Source organism: Lipomyces tetrasporus (assembly GCF_029532465.1).
Source record: "Lipomyces tetrasporus strain NRRL Y-64009 chromosome Unknown POJ06scaffold_8, whole genome shotgun sequence".
In the NCBI taxonomy this organism is placed as follows: Eukaryota; Fungi; Ascomycota; class Lipomycetes; order Lipomycetales; family Lipomycetaceae; genus Lipomyces; species Lipomyces tetrasporus.
Genome location: NW_026611603.1, coordinates 1,126,151 through 1,148,545, shown reverse-complemented (window position 1 = coordinate 1,148,545; position 22,395 = coordinate 1,126,151). Strand labels below are relative to the sequence as shown.

The window sequence follows — 22,395 nt, the reverse complement described above, 5'->3', positions numbered from 1 at the left end:
TTTCTCGCGCTCTTTCCAGTGGGTTCAGAAGCCCGCAAATAATGTAAATGCCTTAATAGTTTGCGGCCTGACCCGTTCTAATAACTTCGGGGATCCCCGGTTCTCTGGGTTGCCATCCCAATTCCCTGATCGCTTTAGCATTCGACGCGCGGTTCTCCGCGCTAAGAAACGTCGCCAATAATTCGCCGATTTTCGATGCTGTCTCTTCAAAGGTGAGGGAACGCACCGAGAGATTTAGAGCCGAGCCCATCGCCTCTGCCATCTGGCGGGCCGTCACATCCGTGGATGATGTGCCGTTGAAGTCATCGCCGGCTTTTGCCTTCTTGGCGGCAAGGAGGAACAAGGAACAGTCTTGCGGCGTCGTCCGAGTGGACAGTTGATGTGCGTGTTCCTCCGTCATTGACGTAGATGACTTCACCGTTATTCACTGACATTTGCATGAAGAGGCGGATACCGCTTTCGCCACGTCCTTACACATAGGGTGCCAGACGTATTGCGCACAACTGGACTCCCTTTTCGCACATTTGAAGCGCATTCTGCTCAGCGCGAATGCGGTCGTTCAGGGGAGTTTGCCATGGCGGCGTTGACTCTGTGGTTTCCGCACCTGTCGGATCAGGTCCAACCACCAATGTACCGGAGGTGACCACAAGTGGCTTCCCTGTACCATGTAGCGATTCTCCCATTGCGTCAACTGCGGCAGCATCTATGCGCAGAGCTTCCTGGTAGTCCATCCCCGTACTGAACCCCCAAGCATCCGCCAGATGTAACACAATTTGAGCCTGGGAACTTTCGCGGCGCAGGACATCTAGCGAACTAAGCTCACCACGAACAGGCACAGGTCCCAGACTTGTTAGCTTCGCGTCACTCTTTTCGGTCCGCGATAAGCTATAAACATCATATCCTTCCTCTATCGCAAATTCAGTGATCATAGACCCAATGTACCCGCTGGCGCCCGTCATGAATCTCGCTGTTCCGGTTTCGTCATTACTGGCGTCGACATCCTCGGCCAGTTTCTGAATTTTTAGGAGCAAAAAATTCGGAGGGATAATCAGAAACATGAGCAGCATGGATAATTAAATAGACGAAGTAGATAAACCACAGGAGATCAGGGGTATCGGAGCTACGAAATATCCGTTAACCTAACTCCGCCTTGGGCTCGATCCGTCGGAGTAGAGAGTCCGCGAGATACCGCATACAATTCTTTTCGATCGACCACAGACAAAGTATCAATTGACAGACGCCTTATTGTCACAAAAGCAAGAACTAAATGAAAATTGCTACTCGGGCTAGCTGCCGTCGATGTATTGAATATTCCTAGGACCTCGCATTGCTGTAACTGTGGGTTAGGGAGTCTAACCAACGCCCACAGTTGTTTTTAAAATGTTGTCAGAAATTTTTCGAAGTCGACGCATGTGTTAGCCGGTATTGGCTTAGGATTCCATCAAGTCATCGTTTTCTACTATTCTGAAGAACGTCACCAACATCGGCCGCGTCAGCGAAGGGGAACATTATCTTAAGAGTCTAGGGCACTAAAGCAACAATTTGATGGCGTAGAGGAGTTTGATCCTCGATGATAATCATAAACTTAGTCGACTACTCTCTGTCCGCGTAAAATAGAATCGATGGCAAGAATATTGTTGCTGCGTTCAGTCCACATAAAGAAATATATCTTCATGACGAAATAAATATCCCCGGCTTTCTTCGAACCCATCGAATGCAGAATAGCAGCTCAAAATCACGCCTATCATAGTATCGTCAGCCGTTCGCTTAGCCTATACTATCCCCGATATCACCAAATCGTAACTATATAGTATCGGGAACAGCCCTAAATGCTTCTGCGTCGTTACTTACTGCTGTTCCCTTCATGCAAATTTCTCCAAGATGGATTGTGGATCGTGGTTGAATGACGAGACTTGGGAGATCACGAAGAACCAACAGTTTAAACCGAAGGAAGTAAAGGAGCAAACCCTACACGCAGAATTAGACAGTAACAAAGAACACACGACCTATAAAAAACGACACTGATGTAACATAACTCATTAAACTCAAGGAACTATTTGTGCGTCCTTCATATTGGGCGACGACTGTTGTATCCTCTATGATTCAAATGGGAATTTGAGATGGTGCGGCTCCTCGTGTTGGTAAACACGTTGTCAGCGGTACCTTGAATATCGAGGCATCACTTGGCACAAACCTTAAGGAAAGTCACGTCACTGTTTTATATGCTTCCAGCAGATAATTAACTAGCCGCAAAGCTCAACCCTCCCCCCTCGGCTCGTCCACGTTGGGTTCAGGGTGTAAACTGAAAGGACGCACTGGATACTGAGTGGGACAAAGTGGGGACGTAAACGGCCGACAAAAATCGTCGGTGGACGAAGCGAAAATCTAATTTTGAATGCGAAAGAAAACTGATTTTGGTTTTGAGTTTTCCTCCTTAAAAGTGGCCCTAACCACCACAACTGGCTCGGTTGCGAGTGTGTATGAAAAGTCTCGCTTAGGTTTGTTTATTTTGCTACTATATAACAATTCGCCAGTCCACGCCATCGGCTTCTAATCAGCTTCTAACATGCAATCTACCGTCAATCTACTCCTCACCACCAGTTTCTCGTCGCTCACGTTCAGCATTGATAATACATGTTGTGCCTTCTTCGGTTAGGAAGTCGGCACTCGCTCTCTGCAGAGATCCAAGCCAGAGATTCATCAGGTTTTCCCGCTGGTCAGGATCACTATCCTCCTCAAGCTCGTAGTAGCGACTGCGTAGCCTTTCAAGGGTCTTCTTAAGCGTTAGTGCACGCCGAGTGGGAGCACCAATATCGCCACGATCTCCTTCTCGTGAAGGCTCATGTCCATGGCTGTTACAAACAGGGGCGGCGACGTCCTCCCAGTCGGAGTAGTCTAAGAGCTCTTCGTCGGAAAGATAGTTCATCTTAAAAACATGTATTATCCTTTTTATTATCTAAGGGAAGATTGCTGCCCTTTATAAATCTACGCTCCTCTCTTGGGCAACCAGGCGACTGGTGTCATAGCCCCGCTCTCATCCCGCAGCATGCTACCCGACGTCAGGCGACCCCATTCCGGGGTGCCCCAACATTGGTCTCGAGACCTGTTGGTTGCGGAGTCGGAAGCTAGGTGCGGGGAAGACATCCCACCATGGGAATGCGGGATGGTCTTGACAACGCTGTCGAGACGCTAACCCTTTTTGGTCACGAAACCACGGTTTGCAAACATGACCACGAAATCGTTCCAGTGGTCTTCCGTCAAGATCTCGTACGTACGATCTGCTAGAAAAATATGACGGCATGGCAGATAGTACTTCCTGAAGAAAAGACAGTCGCACTGTACATTGTCTTCGTCGATCCGATCAGGATCATCGTCGCCCATATGAGCCAACGCATCTAGCTCCTCAACAATCAATTTCTGCACAGGTAAAGGGAACCTTTCAACTGTGGCAATTCGTCGGCTTCCTTGAGATGCTGTGTTCGGAAGTTTTGAGCAGAGCGCTTTGCGTCTTCCTGGATGCGTTCACCTAAGGCCAACAAATGTGCCACAAGGCCCTTGATTGAATATCTGCATTTTTAGACACTGCGACTATAGATGCGGAAATAGGATAGGATACATACTTGTGTCTTAATGACTTTCCACTATTGTGCTTCTTAATCACGCTATGGAAATTCTCAACACCATTGGTCGTATCGATCTGTAACAGGATGGCCGAATGTTGGCGAGCGTACGCTGCCCACTTTTTTCCGATCCTTCCATTCCTTTCGTATATACTGTCGCTCATGATCGGTAGGAGCAGCTCGCAGTGCAAGGTCGATTTCATTATCACACCCGACTTCCGTGGTCTTTGAGACCAATGCACTAAGTAGGTGTCGCTGGCAGCGTTTTGTGGCAGCAGTATTGAGCCTCCTCTTAAATGTTCTCATAGCGTGCACCTTGCACAGCAGATGCTCCACTCTTCCCCCACCAGCTTCAAGTCCTGGAAATGAGATTTTAACGGCTTTCTGCTCGGTAGCGCTATCATCTGTCAGTATGTACCTAGGTCTCCAATCCTCGGCCCACAATTTCAGCGTCTCCAAAGCCTTGCACACAATATCCGATTTCTCGCTCTGAACAATTAATTGCATGGGCGCAAGGGATAAGAATCCCATACTCGTCTCGAACCATGAAAGTGAACAGAGGATAGTTATGGGCATTGGTAGCGTAAGTGCTCTCAAAAAGAGTCAGGTAGCCTCGTAGACGAAGCTTGATGATGTTCTCCCTTGCAGCAAATACGAAGCCGTCAATTTCTGCATCAGCATTGCTGACTGCTAGTCTTCGGACTAAATAGTTCGGTCGGGTCGATAGAAAATCGATAGCTTCGGTGATATCTTCTCCAGCAGTTATACTTCTATTGGGGGCGCGCATCTGGATTCTGCGTTAACGCCTTCAACTGTAAGTTTATTACTTCTTGAGTACGAATGAAATTGCCCCCAATTTGTTTGAGAACTTGCCGACCTTCCAGTGATCTAGTTTCTGACGCCGCCTTGATTATTTCTGAGGGTCTATACAACTTTTGGGCCTCTGCTGAAAAGTGCTTTCGAACAAACTCATTGCGTTTGATCTGATCAGAACGCTCTAGGTCGTGACTGTGCTGTCCTTTGGGCTCAAACCGGTATGACAACGGGACTTCATTGACATCACATGTAACACGAACAATTAGTCTAAATGGACATTGTCCTTCCTTTCGCCGCGGCGTGTGTCGACATAAGACGTTCAGATTACCTGCCCTGGGCTTGTCGTCGGGGTTCGCGATTTTTTTTGTCATGAGAAGCCTTTCCAAAAAGGCGGCACTCATAATACTCTGCCTTAACATTATTCTTGTTTAACTGTCCCGATTTTGCACGCTTATATATGTTGGCTGCAAATGGAAAGTATTTCTTGAATCTATATAATGATTTAGTCATGCCTCTACTCTACTGTATTTTCTTATCTGTCCCTACTCTTTACTAGTGAGAGTCAAACCGTCTTGAGGATTGAAAAGACGCTCTCTCCAGACTTCGACATCAGCTGGGATATTTAAAAAAATTTGCCTGGGCCATTTATATGTAGCAAACAATGTGGATGTATTACCAATAATAGCGAACGTTGACGCGTCCGACCGCAACACGCGAGATCGCGTCGCGCCGGTAGAGCCTGCCACAAGGTTGTATTGTTCTTCCTTGAAATGCATTGAAGTCATGTTTTGGCACCATTTTACGCGAAGTTCTTGGGTTTTGGCGGCCATCTGTTTGGCAAATTTGCTCCGGGCTTAACAGAATAGTGTCGTCGAGAGGATAAAGCTAGACCAAAAAGGGAAAGGTCATAAAATCAGGTCAAAAGTTGGTCGAGCCGAACTTTAAATCTGAAAATGCGAAAATGAGATTTTTGTCGGCCGTTTAAGACGTGCCGTATTGGGAAATACGCCCTGGGTTAGGGCCCTAATGTCGTTCAGGGTCGTGGTTCTCCATACTAACCAAGGACCGACAGACCCCCAGAGGTACGCCGGGTAAGTAGCAAAAAAATCACCAAAAATTTGGGTTGATGAAATTAAATACAAATCGTAGCATCGGAATCAGACAAATCTGCCGGTTCAAATGATATACTTATTTCTATTCGTTATGGCGTGCAACGGACACAGTGAGCGACTACAACTACTGCGTCGAAAGCGAGTGTAGTAAGGGTCAGGGTATGTTGGGACTAGGGCGGACTGACGGCGGCGGAGGGACGACGAGTTGGGCGACGGCGAGTAGCAACGCACGGCCCCGATGTGCTGGCGTGCTTGGGCTAGGGCTGATTTTGCTGCAGCCATGGAATCGGTGCAGCCATGCCAATGTCGAGCATATCCGCAAAACGAACTGCGCACTTCCAAAGCATATCTGGCAAATGTATGCACACTTCTGGGTTGGCATCTGCCAAAAGTAATACGCACTTTACAGCATATCCGCCAAATGTGACGCGCAAATAAGACGCCACAGCCCGAAATAAATTAATGGGCAAAGGTCGTAACTGCTATTACTCAACGAATTGTGGTGAAATTAGTCTGAAAATTTAAGGCCAGTAGAAGTACACCATATAGAAGGCGCATGAATTTTTTTATATGTTTTACTTAAGTTTTGGAAGTGGTAGAGTGGGAAGTTGTGAGGAAATGGGTGTATTCGGGGGCATTTTGGTGGAAACCGTGGCAAAGATTGAGTGAAGTCAAGGGTTAGAATTGCTGGCAACGACAGCGCCAACCGACATAGGACGACAGCGCAAGCAAGATATTACAAGTAGCAATGATTATATGTGATATAGAATAATTTTATATAGCGGGGAATATAATTTTAAGTCCGGAAAGGTATAGGCAAGTGCAAATGGAGCGGATTGTACATGATTACGGGCATCCCAGTTGCCGTACTTCCTCGGCCCACAAATATTGCTCTTGACAGGTGCCGATCGTGAGTGGACTATCGGCAGAATTATATGGACGTGAGAATGACGCAAGTACGCTTGCTTTCAGCCCTTGCCCTTGGGCTCAGAGAGCATTACCCTAGCCCTCTCGGGTCGAGCTCGACTTGTCCACGTTATTACCGTTGTTTACCACTAATTGTTTCCCGTCCGCTTGAAATGAAATCCAGAACCAACCAAGTTTTCTTGTCGACCGCTACGTGACTTTTGCTTGTAATTTAGTTTAGCTTCGTCTTCTGTTCCTAGAGCCGTGAGGTTATTATGGACTTCAAGCCCTTGTTGGATGCTCTCCGTCTTATTTGCGACTTGTTGCCGGAAAACGATGACTATCTGATTCATGCAGGTAATCAACAGTATGACGGCCGACGCCTTACTTTGGCACTCTTGAATCATGGTCGCAGCCCCAATTCAATAGCAGACAATTTATGGCATGAAACTGTCTTCCTTCGCAGTAGAGTCAACAAGCTGTCAAAATTCCTAGTCGCTGAGGGTGTAGAGTCGCTGTTTGACATCACCAGCTCGTCGGGTCGAATTGCACCGACCGATGGTGTTACTTGGCGGGATGCAGCTGTCCAATTCTCGCAGTCAAAGGAACTAATGAGAGTAATGTTGGAATGGGCAACCATGGTTTTTGAGGACTTGCTCTTTCCTATAAGACGCTACGGGCCGATTTCGGCAAATGTGAAATCTTCATCGTCAACGCGCAATTCAAATTCATCCAGAGACTCAAATGTCCGGTTTCGGGTGAGTACGTGACCGTGTTTTTCCTTCTCGAGGTTCAACTGACCAATGCTAGATACTTGCTAGGGATGGTTCCGTATCACCAGTCGGCAGGGCAATTGACGAATCTGCACCGGAAGATATATTGGACTCTTATCCTGACAGAGCTGCGAAACTTGAAGCTGCTCATATAATGCCATTCATGCTGTCCAATTATTCGACCATGCAAGCATTGTTGTCTATGTTTGCTGGTACTAATGTGGAAGCTGTTCTCGGAAAGAAGGGCATAAACCACCCCAGTAACATATTCTGCACAGATCCTGACACCCACTTAAGATTCGATCAATTCTTTATTGGGATTGAATACTTGAATGGGCAGTACTTTTTACGCAAAGTGAACCCAAGAAAAGCACGCGGCGCCTATATCAGCCATTGCCAAGACGGCGAAGAGGTCATATTCGGACTGGGACCCCAGGGTCGTGCAATTGATTTACCTGATGGAGAGCTGTTCAATATTCATTTAGCAATCGGTAACGTGCTTCATGCAAGCGGGGCTGGTGAAGTTATTAACAAAGTATTGCAAGACGAAGAAGATTATGATGATGGCATCGTGGAGGACGTGGCCTCCGCTGCACGAATCTCAGCATTTGCTCTTAGAATGGCGTTGAATAGGGTGCATGCTGTTGACCAGAACGAATCTCCTCCTGGTAATGATGGTTGCAGCAACAAACTGCAGGAAGCTCGTAAAGGTGTTTAACTCTCAGATAGATTCCTAGTGGTCTGTAGCAATTTTTAATTCACAGCATGCATGAGAGTGTTATTGCAAACTGGTTTTGTAATCGAATACCTGAACTGACCATCCAATTTCCGAATTATTTCCTATGGACACTAGAACATTATGATCTTCTTTCAAAATGGCAATAATAAATAAGTGCTTGCTATTCGTCTTCAACTTTTTGCGCAACTCATATTCGTGTCCGACTACGGGTTTCGGAGGTCTTATTTGTATTCCGTTCTGTTGAAATTCCACGGTGCCAGCAGGACCTGCAATAAAAGTGGACCCCTAACCCTTATGTCCTAAGAGTTGTGCACTGTTCAGAGAATTTCCGCTGAGACTGGTGGATGTCAATCATTTTCCAGCTCTCTGGTTCTTAACGTTTGTGTATATCCGTCGTTGAGTTGTATGTAATACACACTCCCATTTTGGCGGAAAATAAGCCTTTTACGAAGTGGCAATTGGGAGGCTGTCTACACCTACCAGTTGTACCCCATATGGGAGAGGTCTTCAATCAAGCTTGTCTCATAATACGCGCACTTAGTGAATTGCCAAAACTGAATAGTGATACTGCCGGGAGCCTTTAGTGACTAAATCCTAAACTCCCAAAGACATCATCAAAAATCCTTAAGAGTGAATTTTCCGAACAGAGGGCTCAACATATTTTGTGAGATATCTACCGTACTCCAGCCACCAGGACTATCATAACTAAACTAAGAATCTTCTTAGTGACAGAGATAATGGAGTCGCAGAAAATATTCGTGGCATTAAGACTAGTCTACCACCAGCCCACAATAAATCATATGCGCGCCATCACATTGAACTTGTATCGCTGCAAATATATATCAAACTGTTAGTAAACATATTTTCCATAATCTGTCGTTGTGATATTGCTGTAAATCAAAAATTACAAGGGTAGTCGCTGGTACACTTGGTGGGGTACCTGAGCTCTTAACTATGAGAAAGGACAACTTATGGCCGCGAGGTACTCAAAGAATAAGGTTCACGCTATTAGGTAACTATACTGTATTGGGAAATTATAGTTCTTTAAATGGGCTAGAGTACTTCCGCTTTGGTCTGTGGAAGTTTGCAAGACATGCATAGCGGCATATAGATGCACACAATATAGATGGGAAAACTGCTATCTTCGCCGCTAAGAAGTACAAGTCGCACCGAAGGCTTCCACAGTATCTCGACTTGGAATAATCGTGCATAAGTTAACGATAGTGATTTTGTTATTTACTAATGTATCCCAAATACCACTGCGAATGTAACATAATACGCTAAGTTCATTTCCTATTTACCTTTATTTATTCCTAAGTCAGACGCGGATCTCGCCTCTGCAGTCATTGTGAGCATTATTAAGACAAATTGTCGTGCCCGAGAATGATACGGTTCATGCTCATACATACGCTAGCGGTACACAAATTACGCCAGGAACAGGGAGGGTTAGGGTGCTAGGAAATATGTCCGTTCGGGTTAGGGTTGTCGCGACTAGTCTTATATAATGCACCATAGACACATTCCTGTCAGCCATTCCGCCCGCCGTCATCCAGCAGGTTATGAGCCCTGCAGCGCCTGACGTGTCTGGCAGATTAAAGGAGTGTGCCGTTGGTACGAATCCAAGCGCCACCAACATTGGTGACGTTCGATGGGAAAAATTACAAGAAGTGGGCTGCATACTTGGAGGCGCTGTCATTCAGAGGGGCGTCTGGGATATAATCAGCGGTGCAGGCATGTACAACGTGCAGAACATTGAAGATGCCGCTGTAATAATTAAGAAGAATAGTATGGCTTACTTGGACCTGGCTATAACCTTAGGAGATAAGGAGCCAGGATTGCTGGGCACTAAGGATGCTCATCCCATTTGGAAGAGTATGGAAAGCCGTTACAGGCAGACTACTCTAACTCGCCAGTTAGCTCTAGTAAATAAGTTGTTTAACTGGAAGTGTAATATGAATCAGAACCCGGACAAGTGGGTTCAAGACTGGTGCGACACTCTAAAAGAGTTCCTCAATTTGCAAGCGAATGCGGAGGAATTCTGGAAAGTAGTGATGCTCAATAACTTTCCTCCTGAATTTGGTGGAGCTATTACGAGCTTAGGCTCGGTAGAGAACATTCCCATTCGTGAACTGGGAGCACGAATTACTGAGCGATTGTGGGGTCTGAAAGGACCACGTCAACTAGGTGGTAAAGCCGAAGTCTACAGTGGGGAATTAGCCATGATGGCAAAACAGTGACCAGGGCTGTGGCGGATGCGGATATCCGCCAAATTTTCCCATATCCGCATCCGCCATCCGCCTTTTTATCCGCCATCCGCCTTTAAAAATTTGCAAAATTCATTAATAGTTATTATATATCTAATTTCTTAAAAAATTTCGCAAAGTTCTCTAACATGATATTTGAATTTTCTAAATGGACTCGCTGTAGCGGACGCAACTTATATGGTCGGTGATCCCCGCTACATGTGAGCCGGTACGACAGTGCTGGAATATCCTCTTGTCGGACTAGTGCAAGTTAAGGGTTAGGGCTAACTGTGACCCTAACCCTGCTCGATTTTGACCTTTTTTCAATTTAATTAAGAATATACGGATTATCCGCCATATCCGCCAAATCCGCCTATCCGCCTATCCGCCTATCCGCCTACAGCCCTGATAACAGTCAGAGGGAAGAGCATGCTTCAACTGTGGGAAGGTCGGACACTTAGCAAAAGATTGTCGGCTACCTAAGAAGCCTGGTATCCAGAGAAATGAAAGCGCGCAGTCGCGAATGCTAGGGAGAAACCAACAAAATTCAACTGGTCGACAGCAGGCTGAATCTACGAATAAGCATCAAAGTCTGCAGTCGGTAAAATACGACACAGACAGATCCAGAAAACCTGAACACGCAATGACAGCGTTTGAAAGTGCTGCGCTGGTGTCCAATGGCCATCAGGAGGCGGAATGGTACATTGATGTTGAAATATCAACTATATACTCAATAGAGTAAATAGGTGCACATAAGGAAAGTAACACTCAGAGACCAGAGTATAACTCGGCACAGCAAAAGGCAGATCTGACGATCGAAGTTTTGCTGATAGCATGTGGCTAAACCTTGAACAGACTAGTGGGAAAGCACGAGTTAGGCCTTTGAAGCCTATTGAGCATTAACTCTGAACCACACTTGAGCCGCACCATCGTAAGAAAGGCGATGGCCTTACAAACAAGACCGAGACAATTCTGCAGAACGATGGGATATTACAGTTACCATCCGGGTCTCATGATAATGTGCTCTTGGACATGAGACTCCATTTTTCTTCTGACTGACGTCAGCAAGAGTCTGATGATTGATCATCGTTGCTTGATACATTGCGTGGTAACATCACCTGCTGAAGTAATGGACAGTGCCGCGCTTGCGGTGTGCGGCGTGCGGCGTGCGGCGTGCGGGGGAGCGGCGAGGGAGATTGCGTTGGGGGGTTGGGTTGTTGGTTGGTGCCCCTCGTCGGGTGGTGTGTTCTTTGTTGGTCTCTTGCTCGTACGTTGTCGTCTTGGTTTTGTTGGTCTCTTGCTTGCGTTGCGCGTTTGTTGTCTTTGGGTTTGCGTGCTTTTGCGTGTGTTCTACGTGTACATAGGTTAGTAGACGCCTGACAGAGCATAAAAAGAGGGGTTTGTCCTCGCTGTCAGGTCAAGCACGAAGTCTTGTATTCTTGTAATAAATTTGTTTATTCAAGTTTGCCTTCTAGTCCAGTCCGTCACTCCTCGAGTCCGTGCTCTTGAGTCTTCCCGTTACAGCTGATGTAATTGAAGATCACTACTAGTTAAAGATCAGCAGTTACGACATGAATTGTCAAATGATCAATCATCGGCGACGTTCAGATTGGGTCACAGAAAGGCTATTTCCCAGAGTGCAAATTCTTGTATATTTAAAGACCTCTTAATTCCCTTGGGACCGGATGATCAAGAAGTAGGATCAACGGATCACCACAGCACCCTTATTGTTGTTCACTTCCACTTGCTCATATAAAATTTATCGTATCGCAAAAGGTTATTAGCCCTGAGGACATAACAACAATGAATCAATCAACGAATACACAGTCCATGTCAACAAAGTCAAGCTTTTACGGTGACTTTGCAAAGCTCCGTGGTGAAGAAAACTATATGTCTTGGAAACAGGACATGCAGATACATCTACGAACGTTGCGCCTCGCCGAGGCACTTACATATGACAAACCTGTCATAGAGCTGTCAGCTGAGGAGAAGTTAAAGAATGAAAATGCAGTGGCTGCACTGCTAGTCAACATGGAGAGCGCATACAAATATTCTTTGACTATGAAAAGGCTAAAGATGTGTGGAGCTATCTTGAGCATGAGTTTGCTCTGATCTGGGCGGCGCATAAGCCGCAGCTCATGTGCAAGTAATACACTGCACAGATGAAAGAGGCGTCACACTCGAGAAACACTTTCACTACACGATGCACCTGAGAGAACAACTTAAGGTGGCAAAGATGGACATTGACCCTGCAATGTTCATAGAAGTGTTTATCCGCTCGCTGACACCATTTTACAGTGACGCGTTGCCATCTTTGGTAACCGAAAAGGACATGACAATCGACCAGATGTTCGCCACGTTGACTCACTTCAGATTACAGCGGCAGACTCTGGCCAAAGGCTTAGTCAATTCTGCTTATGCTGCCTCTGATTCTAGTTCTTCAAAGTCAGAGGTGCGCATCCCTAGGCCTGGACAGAAAAAGTTTAAGCCCAACAGGCACAAGAAGATCAATAACACGTCAGCAAAGTCAATGACGTGCAACCATTGCGGTATGAAATATCACGAAGAAAAAGATTGTCGAATCAAAAAGTTTCAGCTCAGAAAACTTCAACAACGAAACTCAGTCAATACTGCGATGCCTAAGTTGTTTGGAACCAATGACCAAACACTTGCGTCAGGAGAAAATGAGATGATCGTGTACGGGTCCGCCGGAGCTCGGCAGCTCGGGGGCAAGGAAAATTTGAGAACCGTTACCACCGGAGCTCAACGACCACCATAAAGTAGTTAAGTCCCAATAAATTTCCATTACTGTTGTCCTGACCATCCAATTCTCATTTCACGCCCTCTCCCGTTTTCCGTATCGTCACCATCATGTCTGTCTTGTACAGGAACAGCCTAGACTCCACCCTCCATATTTTCTCCAAGTCCTCGCTCTCAATCTCATGCCGTCTCGGCAGCTCCAAGTCCATCTCATGCAGACCAAGATCAGGGACATCAATTATAGCTGACATGAACATGATCCCAATGATTCGCCGTGATGGAACCCCTGTCTTCCATCGGCCGCCACTGCGACCACGGCACGACCACATCCCTTGATGGATTCCAGATCTTTTGGCCCCAGATGACATACTTGAGACTGAGCTCGGCGCGGTGGTTCATGACCCACTCCGCGATGGCCAGGCCGGACTCGGTTCTCACACCACCAGCAGGAGAGCACATCTGTAGCCTCGACAGTCAGCTCCACTCATGAAACGAGTCGTCCTATTCTGTGGAAAGGGAAGGTGGATCAACTTACCATATCCGTCGCCATTCCACAGCAATGATCCGAAGTCCCGGGGCAGGCACAATCTCTAATGCAATAAATCTGCCTAACCTCACCCGGATTGCCCGCAACGATCTTTTTCGCGCCTTGCACAGCCATCGCCTTGCACGCGCCCACGACCGGGAACTCGGGCGTCGGATAGCCTCCGCCTGAGTCGCCCGGAACGCAGCACTTGAATTCCGCTGGACCGGGACACAGGCCTGTCAACGTGGTCGACGGCGGGGAGCACTGGCTCGTCCATTTGCACGACCCGTTGCTGCTGCAGGACGACTTTGTGCAGCATTTGATATCTTCAGGGGTCCCGGGGCACGCGTTGGAGATGTACAGCCCACCGGCAGAGGTGCAACTTGCTGTCGGGATGCAGACGCCTGGTGCGCCGCCGGCACCCGTGCAGGGACCGTCTTCGACGGCGCGGGGGAAGAGAGCATGTGCGGTGGTAAGGGATAGGAGAGTGAGGATGGCTAGCAGTAGGGACGGGATACGCATTTTGGGACAAGTTGAAAAGCCTTTTCAACTTGAAGAATATGAAGAAGCAGCCTTGAATTGCTGCGAAAGCTAATGATAGAAGCCCAAGCTTGTGGAAGTAATGCTTGAATGTTCGAGATTTTGCAAACTATATATATACCCTTCAGACCAACGCCTTCATGTAGACTCGGACGATCACTAACGACGGCCTACTGCTCCAATGGTTTCAAGGGGCAAGGAAAAAGAATTGAGTTTGTACACAATAGTGCTTGGCAGATCATGTACGGGTCCAATGAAGCAGGCTCGTCCGAGAATGTGCACAACTTTGCGATCGCGTACGGGAGCGCATCGCGCTGGACAGCGTTGATCGAATACTACGGACGTGAGCTGATACTTGCTTACGAAGGCCAAGAGGAAATCCAGTGGTCATCTGATATGGTCGTGCTGGGTAAAGACGCGGTGGGAGGTGCGTTGACGGGGTCGAGCTTGTCGTCGTCGTCTTTGCCGGCCGTAGACAATAGGCACCTGGGTGTCATAGGCTAGTTGGCCCATTGGCCTGTGGCAGGTGGAGTTCTGGGAAGCATCGTCATTTATCGTGTAAAGTGATTTGTTCTGTTTATTGGGTCGATTGTGTTGGAGATTAATATTACGACCTAGATACTTATCTGTATATGATGTCTGATCGCATACTCGTAATACAGCTCTCAGAAAGAATCGGGATTTGAGGAGGAAGAGCATAAAATATTTGCGAAAGCAAATGTTCCCAGTGTGGCCGGGCGCACCTCTCCGATGTTATTATCGATCAGTGTTCAGCAAAATCTACTCTTCCCGGCAAGGGTGAGCCCAGTATCGATTGCAAGAGGTATTGGAGGCTATTCCTCGAGAATGGCCAATGACGGTTATGACTTGGCGAAAATAATGTAGCATGATGTCAGATATAGAACATTAGTTAGTCACATATGGAGTGTTTCCAGGAATATAACTGGTGGGTGGGCGTGTGAGTTATTTTGAATTGTATGAGCTAGAGAGTGACGTTAGGTCGCAGGAGCCCTGCAGCTCGGGGATTGTCAGGAGTCAGCTCCTGAGGGCCATCGGTGCAGCAGTGAGCCGCACATTTACCGCGCTCCCTCTGACGTCACTGCGTCCAGCGGCTCGGACATCATCACGGGCAATTCTTTTCATGATGTCACTTTAAAGCTGAAGACCAATACTCTAGAAGTGAAGTATAAGTATATTAAGCTATAGTAATAGAAACAAAGGTAAACCTCGGCCCAAACAGCTGAACCTTTAGGGATCTGCTTGGGCATATCATCCACAATTGTCCGGTCAAAAATCCAGGTGACTTTCCCTGGCCGCAACTCGCTTAGTTGGCTAGTTTCATACAAGTGAATCAGGAACAAGATATTCTTGTGCTGATATTCTTGCGACTTATCCGAAAGCAGTGTTCGTAAATAGCGTACCCTTGACTCTGGAGTGATGCAAAGGGGTTCTGACCAGGCAGGGAGAGGGTTGAATGTTGGTTTTGAAGTCGACATTGTGAGGACACCATCTGTTAGGCTGATGAAACGACTTTAGAACAATCGATGGAGCGTGTAGTTGTTGACATTACGCTGGTAGGGGACTGTTTTTCAGAATTACGGCACCAGACTTCATCGCTATATCGGGGATCGAGGATCGTGATAGCGAGGTTTGACTGTATAGGGTCAGGCAAACACAATGACGTCACAGTCAGAGCAGCAGCTAAGTCCGTTCAAGTCCGGCCCGAAGCACAACGAATTCAACATTGCAAGGAACCACGGTAAGCCGATGTAATGTTACAGTCACTTTCATTTCAGGTTATCGATTTAGTGAAATGGGTTGATAGCCGTGAAACGAATTTTTACAACAAAAACAGATCTACTTAACGGAGTTATCAGATTATTGCGAATCGGCTTAAAAGGTTCTACTGCACAATGTCGCGGCACTAATCTGCGGCGAGCAGCCCCTGTGCAGTTGCGGCCTCGATCCCCGCGGTCGCTTGCCTTGTCCTGAGTCTCTTCACTCGTTGCTCCTCTCGTCTTCCGACGCGACGTATCGCGCTTTCGAATAGCACTCTGGACGTTCTACAGAACTACTCTCCATTTGCTGCTACTCCGCGGTTTCGGCTGGATCTCAGCTTGCCCAGTCGACTGCTGGCCCGCGGTCTGGCACTCCCATGGCCACCGCCTTCTCAGTTCCATGACAGCAGACCGGCGGTTCGGCGTATCCATGTCGACATCCGTCAGCTGATGTCGGCAACGTCGCTTTTTCATTGCATCATCTCCCGCAACGGAGCCGCTGAAGTAGGCGTCGTCTTCGGCCGCCATGCTAGTCAGGGTCAGGGGTGAAACGCTCCGGCTCACACACTACCGGAAGAGATTTTGAATGGCATATTCGCCTACGTAGTCACAGACCACCACGACGTTCATAAAGCAGAGCCCATGCTCTGGATTTGACATGTTTAAACTGTGCAGCGATGTGAGTTCGTTGGCCTCAACAGATCTAAACGTTGGTATTATTCGTATTAACGTCATTGTCTCTTACGTCAACTTTGGTATCTGTACCCCGACGTCAGGCTCCACTCCGTCTGGCATTCAATAAGCTTGTTTAGACCTACCTGACTCCCATCCTTCCTCACTTACCGACAGTACTGCGTCCATACCCCAATATCGAGTCACTTGCTCTCGAGAATGTGAACTACATCAGTCTCAAAGACTCAAGGACTGGCAGCACCTACTTCTGGCGTCCGGTAACGCGATGCATCGGATCCAGAAATTCTCCTGATCATACTCGGGGGACTACGCCGCCGCAACTTCTTTCATATCTGGTTCCAAATTATGGCCCGCGGGTATCCACTTGCGGGAAATCCGGCTAGCCAACTGCGTTATCAACCCTAGGAAATGATAGAAGTAAGGGACGTCAACCGCAAAATTCATCGAGACATTGAGCGACGGAGGATACATACATAGCGCTAAAGTGGCCATGGACAACACCCTAGTGGTATTTGCTCCCTTGTAAGCCCCCCGGACTTTCAAAAGGCAATTCTGTGTGGCCAAATGGTGGTTATGGATTTTACCAATCCAAGTACGAAAGTATTCGAACTTTGGGATTAGCACCGCCTCCCGAGTTCAAGGGTGCATTGACCTCATTTTTAGTAACACACAGTCCCCAAGACAATAAATCGTAAAGGGCCTGAACGCTCACAACAGCTTAGTGTCATGGGATCGAGTAAGAACTGCTTGTACGACGGACATCAGAAACCAAGATCGAGACTGCAATGATGTGGTTGTGTACAGCAATATCCCGATCTGCACTTATTTTTCGTTAATATTTAATGAATCTTAGACTTATAATTTTTCTAACCTTAGAAGGTTTAGTTTAATATCCCTGGCTAGGCGCCTGGCTGAGGTGCCAGGTACGGGGACCCCTCCGAGCCTGCTTCAACCGTGGACTACGGACCATATCCCGATCTGCACTTATTTTTCGTTAATATTTAATGAATCTTAGACTTATAATTTTTCTAACCTTAGAAGGTTTAGTTTAATATCCCTGGCTAGGTGCCTGGCTGAGGTGCCAGGTACGGGGACCCCTCCGAGCCTGCTTCAACCGTGGACTACGGGCCAGCTGGTCCCTGGGCCCCTCCTATCAATACGGAACAGCATCAGTAAACCATAGCCTGTAACCAAATGACCATCATGCGAAGCAGGAATTCTCACTGACCAGCCCTGAAAAACCTCAACCGGGGCTCCTCCGAACTCGCATTTTCCATGACAAATCTCGCAGCAAACTCTTCCCCAAGTGTTCGCCCGTCATGCAAGTACCATTCCAAGCTACCGATCAAGAGCAGATCGCTTGCCGCCGCGTTGCACTTGTAGACCTAGTGGATCTGGTGACGATGGCCTTTGAGACTTGAGAGGAGCCATTAATTCGTGGTGGCTTGCTGCTATGGCTGTTTCGTGGATACGCGTGCGTGTCAGTTTCGATTTGCAAATTGATTCGACTTTAGAGTAGGGCAAAAAACGCCTACCTGCTGCCCCATTGATAGTGTGCGCTTGTTAACTACAATTTGCCCTTTCGCCGCGAAGATGTCCAGGCCGTCGTCGACAGGCCTCTTTGGCCTTGGTATCGACAAGTTCATGGATCTTTGACAGGTTGAGGGATTGGTGTGGACGGCCATTCGGTATTTGTAGTAGCCATTATGTCAGGTATATCCAGAATTTGTCTTTGTGTTAATCCTTCTTATATTTGAAGCAGTGGTCTTTGATGATGATGAAGCTTGTCAATGGTACTATATACCACTCCACAAACTAGCCCTGGGATAGAAGGACCGATCCAGCGTTGTATAGTCACACACCATGGCTCTTTAATTGGTTGCGATAGAGACGGCCAATACATTCAACTCTATCAACATACACTCTGACTTTAAAAATCGATTTGTAAGACCCTCTTCGTCGCCCGACATTCAAAAGCCGAGATTACAAATCGTACAATCACTCTGGGGCTCAATTACAATTCTCCCGCCATTTGCTGGCATGGCATACTAGACATGGGTCATTATTGGACGTCAGCCAATCATTGCGCGTGTTTCGGGTGAGATCTCACATTGTGTTGGTCATCACGGCGGCTGGGACACTTACGTAAAATTGCTTCCATAGCTGTGAGCTTCCATAATGTGGTGGGGGATATATATGAAGACCTGAGGTACTAAAGTTGTTTTCATTTAATAGATTATTTTAAATAGATCAGTGAGGTTATAGCTATAGTTGTGGGAACCTCCATATCCCCCACGGGAGAGAGGTCGGGTAAAATGAATTACACACAAACACACAGACTGTCTATGTCTATGTGACCAGGCCAATACAGTTGCTAGTTACGGTTCGTCATATAGCTGTATCCGCGGTCAACCATATCCTTGGCGTTCTTGGTTTGCTCATCCAGATCCTCCGTCGGAAGACCAAGAATCGAGTTGGCCAGGCCATGCTTGTGCTCAAAATCGCCATCTCCGTTGGGGAAGAAGACACGCGAGTACATAGCCTGAACAAAACCCCTCAGATCGCCTTTCTTCAAACGTTCCAGTCCCTTCTGATATCGCTCACCGGTGGGCTCGTACTCGATCGTCCAGTCATCACCCTCATCGCCCGTGACCCGTTTCCAACTCTCAAACATATCGTTCTGACTGAGCAAGAAGCTGGAGATATACACAGGCTTATTCAGCCAGCTACTCACCGTCAGGCTTTGGTCATGCTCATTCTCGGGAAACACCTTTAGGCTCAATAATGTAGCGACGGCCCGACCACACTGTACCTGGGTGCTGATATTTATTTTAGTGTTTCCGTCGTCGTACAACGTCAACTTCTTCTCCGGGAAATTAAACCCGAAGGCTTCCTGCCCCAGCACCACGCTGTGCTCGTACCAGAAGCCACAGATGAGCGCAATCCACGACGAGACTCCCGTTTTCTCGATTTCGTCGAAGGCGGCGCGAATACGTTCCCAGTTCAGCCCGCTGTTCACCAAAGACTCGTTTGTGACGTCGCAACCCCAGACGTTCGGCATCACGTATTTGATACCGGCCTTGGCGGCAGCTTACACAAGCTTCAATTGTGTTTCCGGTGGCGCCATAACGGACAAGGTGATGATAAGAAACTCCTGATCTTCGAGAGCGCTCACCAGGCTTGCCTCATCGTCGTAGTTGACGTGGACAGGCTGGATGCCTTCGGGTAACTCGCTTTGGCTGCCTGCGCGAGTCAAGGCGGTCACAGTGTGCTTTCCCGTCTTGAGCAGTTCCTGCGCGATATGTTTGCCAACGGAGCCACCGGCCTACTGTCTGGTCAGTCAATTGATGCATTGCTGGAGGGATTTGGATGATTGATGACGTATGGCAACGCGCCGGATCTGGTTCGTAAAGCCTGGGGGTTGATTTTTGGCGTAGTTGCTAGCCATTATGCTTGAAGACCGATAACGGTAAGAGTTTATCACTTGGACATAAAATTATACGCAATCAGAAAAGTGTTTCGATTTGATAAGCTCTTGGATCATGCTTTGAGCTTTCACTTTTAAGGAGCAGAACTGTGGTCTTCCATGGTGAAGCCTCAAGAAGTATACCTCCCGGCGACAGCCGTTATCCCCGTCTCGAGGGTCCATTCAATTTTCAGCTAGAAAATTCACTCATTGGAAGACAGCTCTTTAATGTAGCCATGGCGGGAGGCGAACACTGGGCCTGTATTCTGCACTGACATGCCAAGAAATCATGTAAGCCACACTTGAGAGTACAGGAATGAATATGGGCGGGCACCGTTATGGATCGCATATAGCCACGAATAAACAAGGCATTGCCACTGAGCTCGGTATTGTTGCATACAGAGTGTTTGATAGGAGATATGATACGGAGATATGATACGGAAATATGATATGGAGATATGATATAAAAGGATATAAGATAGGCCACATGATAGGATAAAGGAGATAAGGTATGATGAGTTAAATGTTGTATAAATGAATAACGATGGCCCACCACTATAATCGGTGGTGTATTATCACAATATCTCGAACGGACCAGCTGTCTACCTTTCCCATGGACTCTACTAAAGTATTCGTGGACAATGTCGACACCTTCCTGTCGCATCACCGCTATCATCGCCCAACAGGTATTTGATTGTACAATAAATGTACAGTAGTTGTATAGCGCTCCTGCATAGCCGCCAATGGTAGGGCCAGACCCTGCTCGCTGGTGACAAAGCACAATGCAATCCTCACCGTGCGCAAGTTATTGTCCTCAGCTACAATGTTCACCAGTGGCAAGCGGAATTTATTCGTCTTGTAGGTTGCATTGATAATAACGGTCTGCCTACATGCCCTCTGAACATAATCAGGCTTGCAAAGGAACAATTCCTCGAGAGTGTTGCCCGTAGACACTTTGACGCTTTATATGTAACCTTCATCCCGCAAGGTCTATGAATCGTGCCGTCGAGGCCTTATTTCCCCCGTAGTAATCGTAGGTTCGATTATATACATCCCTGCCCAATAAAGACAACCCGTATGTACTAAGAGATGCTGAGGAGTGTTGGACAAGGTCGAACATAGATGCCCTGGCCTCAGCTTTCAGTGGTCGGTTTTCGGGATAAGCATGGGGATTTATGCCGTCAAGCTGATGTCCATCATGTTGGTCAACAAGCTCTGTAAGGATCCATGAATCGTTGGGTTGTTTTTGGAAAAGCACTCTCCATGGACAGTCACAGAGCGTGCTCTGGGCAAATTTGTGACGAGTGAGACCATTGTCTCCTTTAGTCCCGACTTCCAGTGCGAGGTTACCGGTATTGAGAGGCTTTCTGCTGCATTTTCAGACAAGCAATAGTGCCTGATCTTTGTGATTCACGACGTCATTTTAGTGCGAAGTTGTTGATTGCACGCGTGTTCACAAAGGCTCTGGCTCTACCTTCTGACTCGGAGGCCATGCCAATGCATAAATCATAGGGATTGCTCGTCGTGGGAAAGTAAATTGCAGCCGGATCCATGATAGTAGTAATACTTGCGGGGAGAGTGACGCCCTGATTGTTCCCGTCTTTGCCTTAATCTCCGCATGGATGCGTTCAGTTTGTGTCCGCGTAGACCGGGTTTAGATAAGTCTGGGTGAGGTACTGACTTTCGGCGGAGGGGTACTGAAGTCTACTTATGCTAGTCCCAAAGAGGAATGGTCGGTTTACTCGATGAATCTCCTAAAATATTCATTTTATCACGTTAAAGGGTTCGGCCAAGTAAGACTTTGGCTCTACTTTTTTAACACACTTTGGCACTTTGCAGCGGATTACTTGAAAAAAATGACCCGTAATTAAACGAAAATAAAAGAAGAACAAAAGGAGGGAGCGGCTGCAACTCTGTTACCGTCCATCGGAGGAGATTTCTTTCAAGCCTTGCCTGATGAGAGCTCTCAGCCTCTCAGCTCTGTGTTTCCAAATAGCACTAATTGATCTTTGTCCGGGAGCTGAAACACTAACGCTATTTGCAATACCATGCTTTTGCAGATGAAGCTTCATATTACTGGTAGATGACCCTCTAACTGAATTGAAGGTCTTCCAGGTGCATCCAGGCTGCTGAGAGCGAATTTCTTTATCAACGTCCAATTTCTTAGACCTCTTATTGAAGAATAAATGTATTAAACTCACCCTCTAACTGAATTGAAGGTCTTCCAGGTGCATCCAGGCTGCTGAGAGCGAATTTCTTTATCAACGTCCAATTTCTTAGACCTCTTATTGAAGAATAAATGTATTAAACTCACCAGGACGGCGCATTTTCGATGCCGACTAATTCAACCGAACTGCGGCGTTATTTAATCAAAATTCTTTCTTTGCAAGGAAGCACCGCAGCCTATATGTTAAAAGCTGGGT

At 47.2% G+C, this 22,395-nt stretch overlaps 8 protein-coding genes across 8 annotated transcripts; 3 read left to right on the top strand and 5 right to left on the bottom strand.

Annotated features, from left to right (window-relative positions):
* Nucleotides 1-52: 52 nt before the first annotated feature.
* On the bottom strand, nucleotides 53-959 carry POJ06DRAFT_292616 (uncharacterized protein; the record flags this gene model as incomplete). The annotated part of the gene is made up of 3 exons (XM_056190402.1): nucleotides 53-319; nucleotides 342-469; nucleotides 491-959. The coding sequence occupies 3 exons, from the start codon at nucleotides 957-959 to the stop codon at nucleotides 53-55; spliced, it is 864 nt and encodes a 287-aa protein (XP_056042384.1).
* Nucleotides 960-2,584: 1,625 nt separating this feature from the next.
* Nucleotides 2,585-3,675, bottom strand: POJ06DRAFT_292611 (uncharacterized protein; the record flags this gene model as incomplete). Its single annotated transcript, XM_056190401.1, has 2 exons — nucleotides 3,208-3,675; nucleotides 2,585-2,878 (listed from the first exon to the last, which is right to left on the bottom strand). Exons 1-2 carry the CDS (start codon nucleotides 3,379-3,381, stop codon nucleotides 2,585-2,587), a joined length of 468 nt encoding a protein of 155 aa, XP_056042383.1. The 5' UTR covers nucleotides 3,382-3,675.
* A 352-nt stretch (nucleotides 3,676-4,027) lies between these two features.
* On the bottom strand, nucleotides 4,028-4,593 carry POJ06DRAFT_282794 (uncharacterized protein; the record flags this gene model as incomplete). Its single annotated transcript, XM_056190060.1, has 4 exons — nucleotides 4,028-4,044; nucleotides 4,116-4,390; nucleotides 4,425-4,515; nucleotides 4,554-4,593. The coding sequence occupies 4 exons, from the start codon at nucleotides 4,591-4,593 to the stop codon at nucleotides 4,028-4,030; spliced, it is 423 nt and encodes a 140-aa protein (XP_056042382.1).
* A 2,430-nt stretch (nucleotides 4,594-7,023) lies between these two features.
* On the top strand, nucleotides 7,024-8,142 carry POJ06DRAFT_258364 (uncharacterized protein). Its single transcript, XM_056188264.1, has 2 exons — nucleotides 7,024-7,212; nucleotides 7,265-8,142. Exons 1-2 carry the CDS (start codon nucleotides 7,066-7,068, stop codon nucleotides 7,943-7,945), a joined length of 828 nt encoding a protein of 275 aa, XP_056042381.1. The 5' UTR covers nucleotides 7,024-7,065; the 3' UTR covers nucleotides 7,946-8,142.
* Nucleotides 8,143-9,660: 1,518 nt separating this feature from the next.
* Nucleotides 9,661-10,137, top strand: POJ06DRAFT_181990 (uncharacterized protein; the record flags this gene model as incomplete). Its single annotated transcript, XM_056184752.1, has 1 exon — nucleotides 9,661-10,137. A coding segment is annotated over one exon (477 nt), but the record flags the coding sequence as incomplete, so codon positions are not given.
* Nucleotides 10,138-11,335: 1,198 nt separating this feature from the next.
* On the top strand, nucleotides 11,336-11,676 carry POJ06DRAFT_258363 (uncharacterized protein; the record flags this gene model as incomplete). Its single annotated transcript, XM_056188263.1, has 1 exon — nucleotides 11,336-11,676. A coding segment is annotated over one exon (235 nt), but the record flags the coding sequence as incomplete, so codon positions are not given.
* A 1,346-nt stretch (nucleotides 11,677-13,022) lies between these two features.
* On the bottom strand, nucleotides 13,023-14,017 carry POJ06DRAFT_213269 (uncharacterized protein; the record flags this gene model as incomplete). The annotated part of the gene is made up of 2 exons (XM_056185481.1): nucleotides 13,023-13,428; nucleotides 13,505-14,017. 2 exons carry the CDS (start codon nucleotides 14,015-14,017, stop codon nucleotides 13,204-13,206), a joined length of 738 nt encoding a protein of 245 aa, XP_056042378.1. The 3' UTR covers nucleotides 13,023-13,203.
* Nucleotides 14,018-18,880: 4,863 nt separating this feature from the next.
* POJ06DRAFT_296652 (uncharacterized protein) lies at nucleotides 18,881-20,041 on the bottom strand (the record flags this gene model as incomplete). Its single annotated transcript, XM_056190557.1, has 3 exons — nucleotides 19,898-20,041; nucleotides 19,602-19,831; nucleotides 18,881-19,517 (listed from the first exon to the last, which is right to left on the bottom strand). The coding sequence occupies exons 1-3, from the start codon at nucleotides 19,952-19,954 to the stop codon at nucleotides 18,881-18,883; spliced, it is 924 nt and encodes a 307-aa protein (XP_056042377.1). The 5' UTR covers nucleotides 19,955-20,041.
* Nucleotides 20,042-22,395: the final 2,354 nt, after the last annotated feature.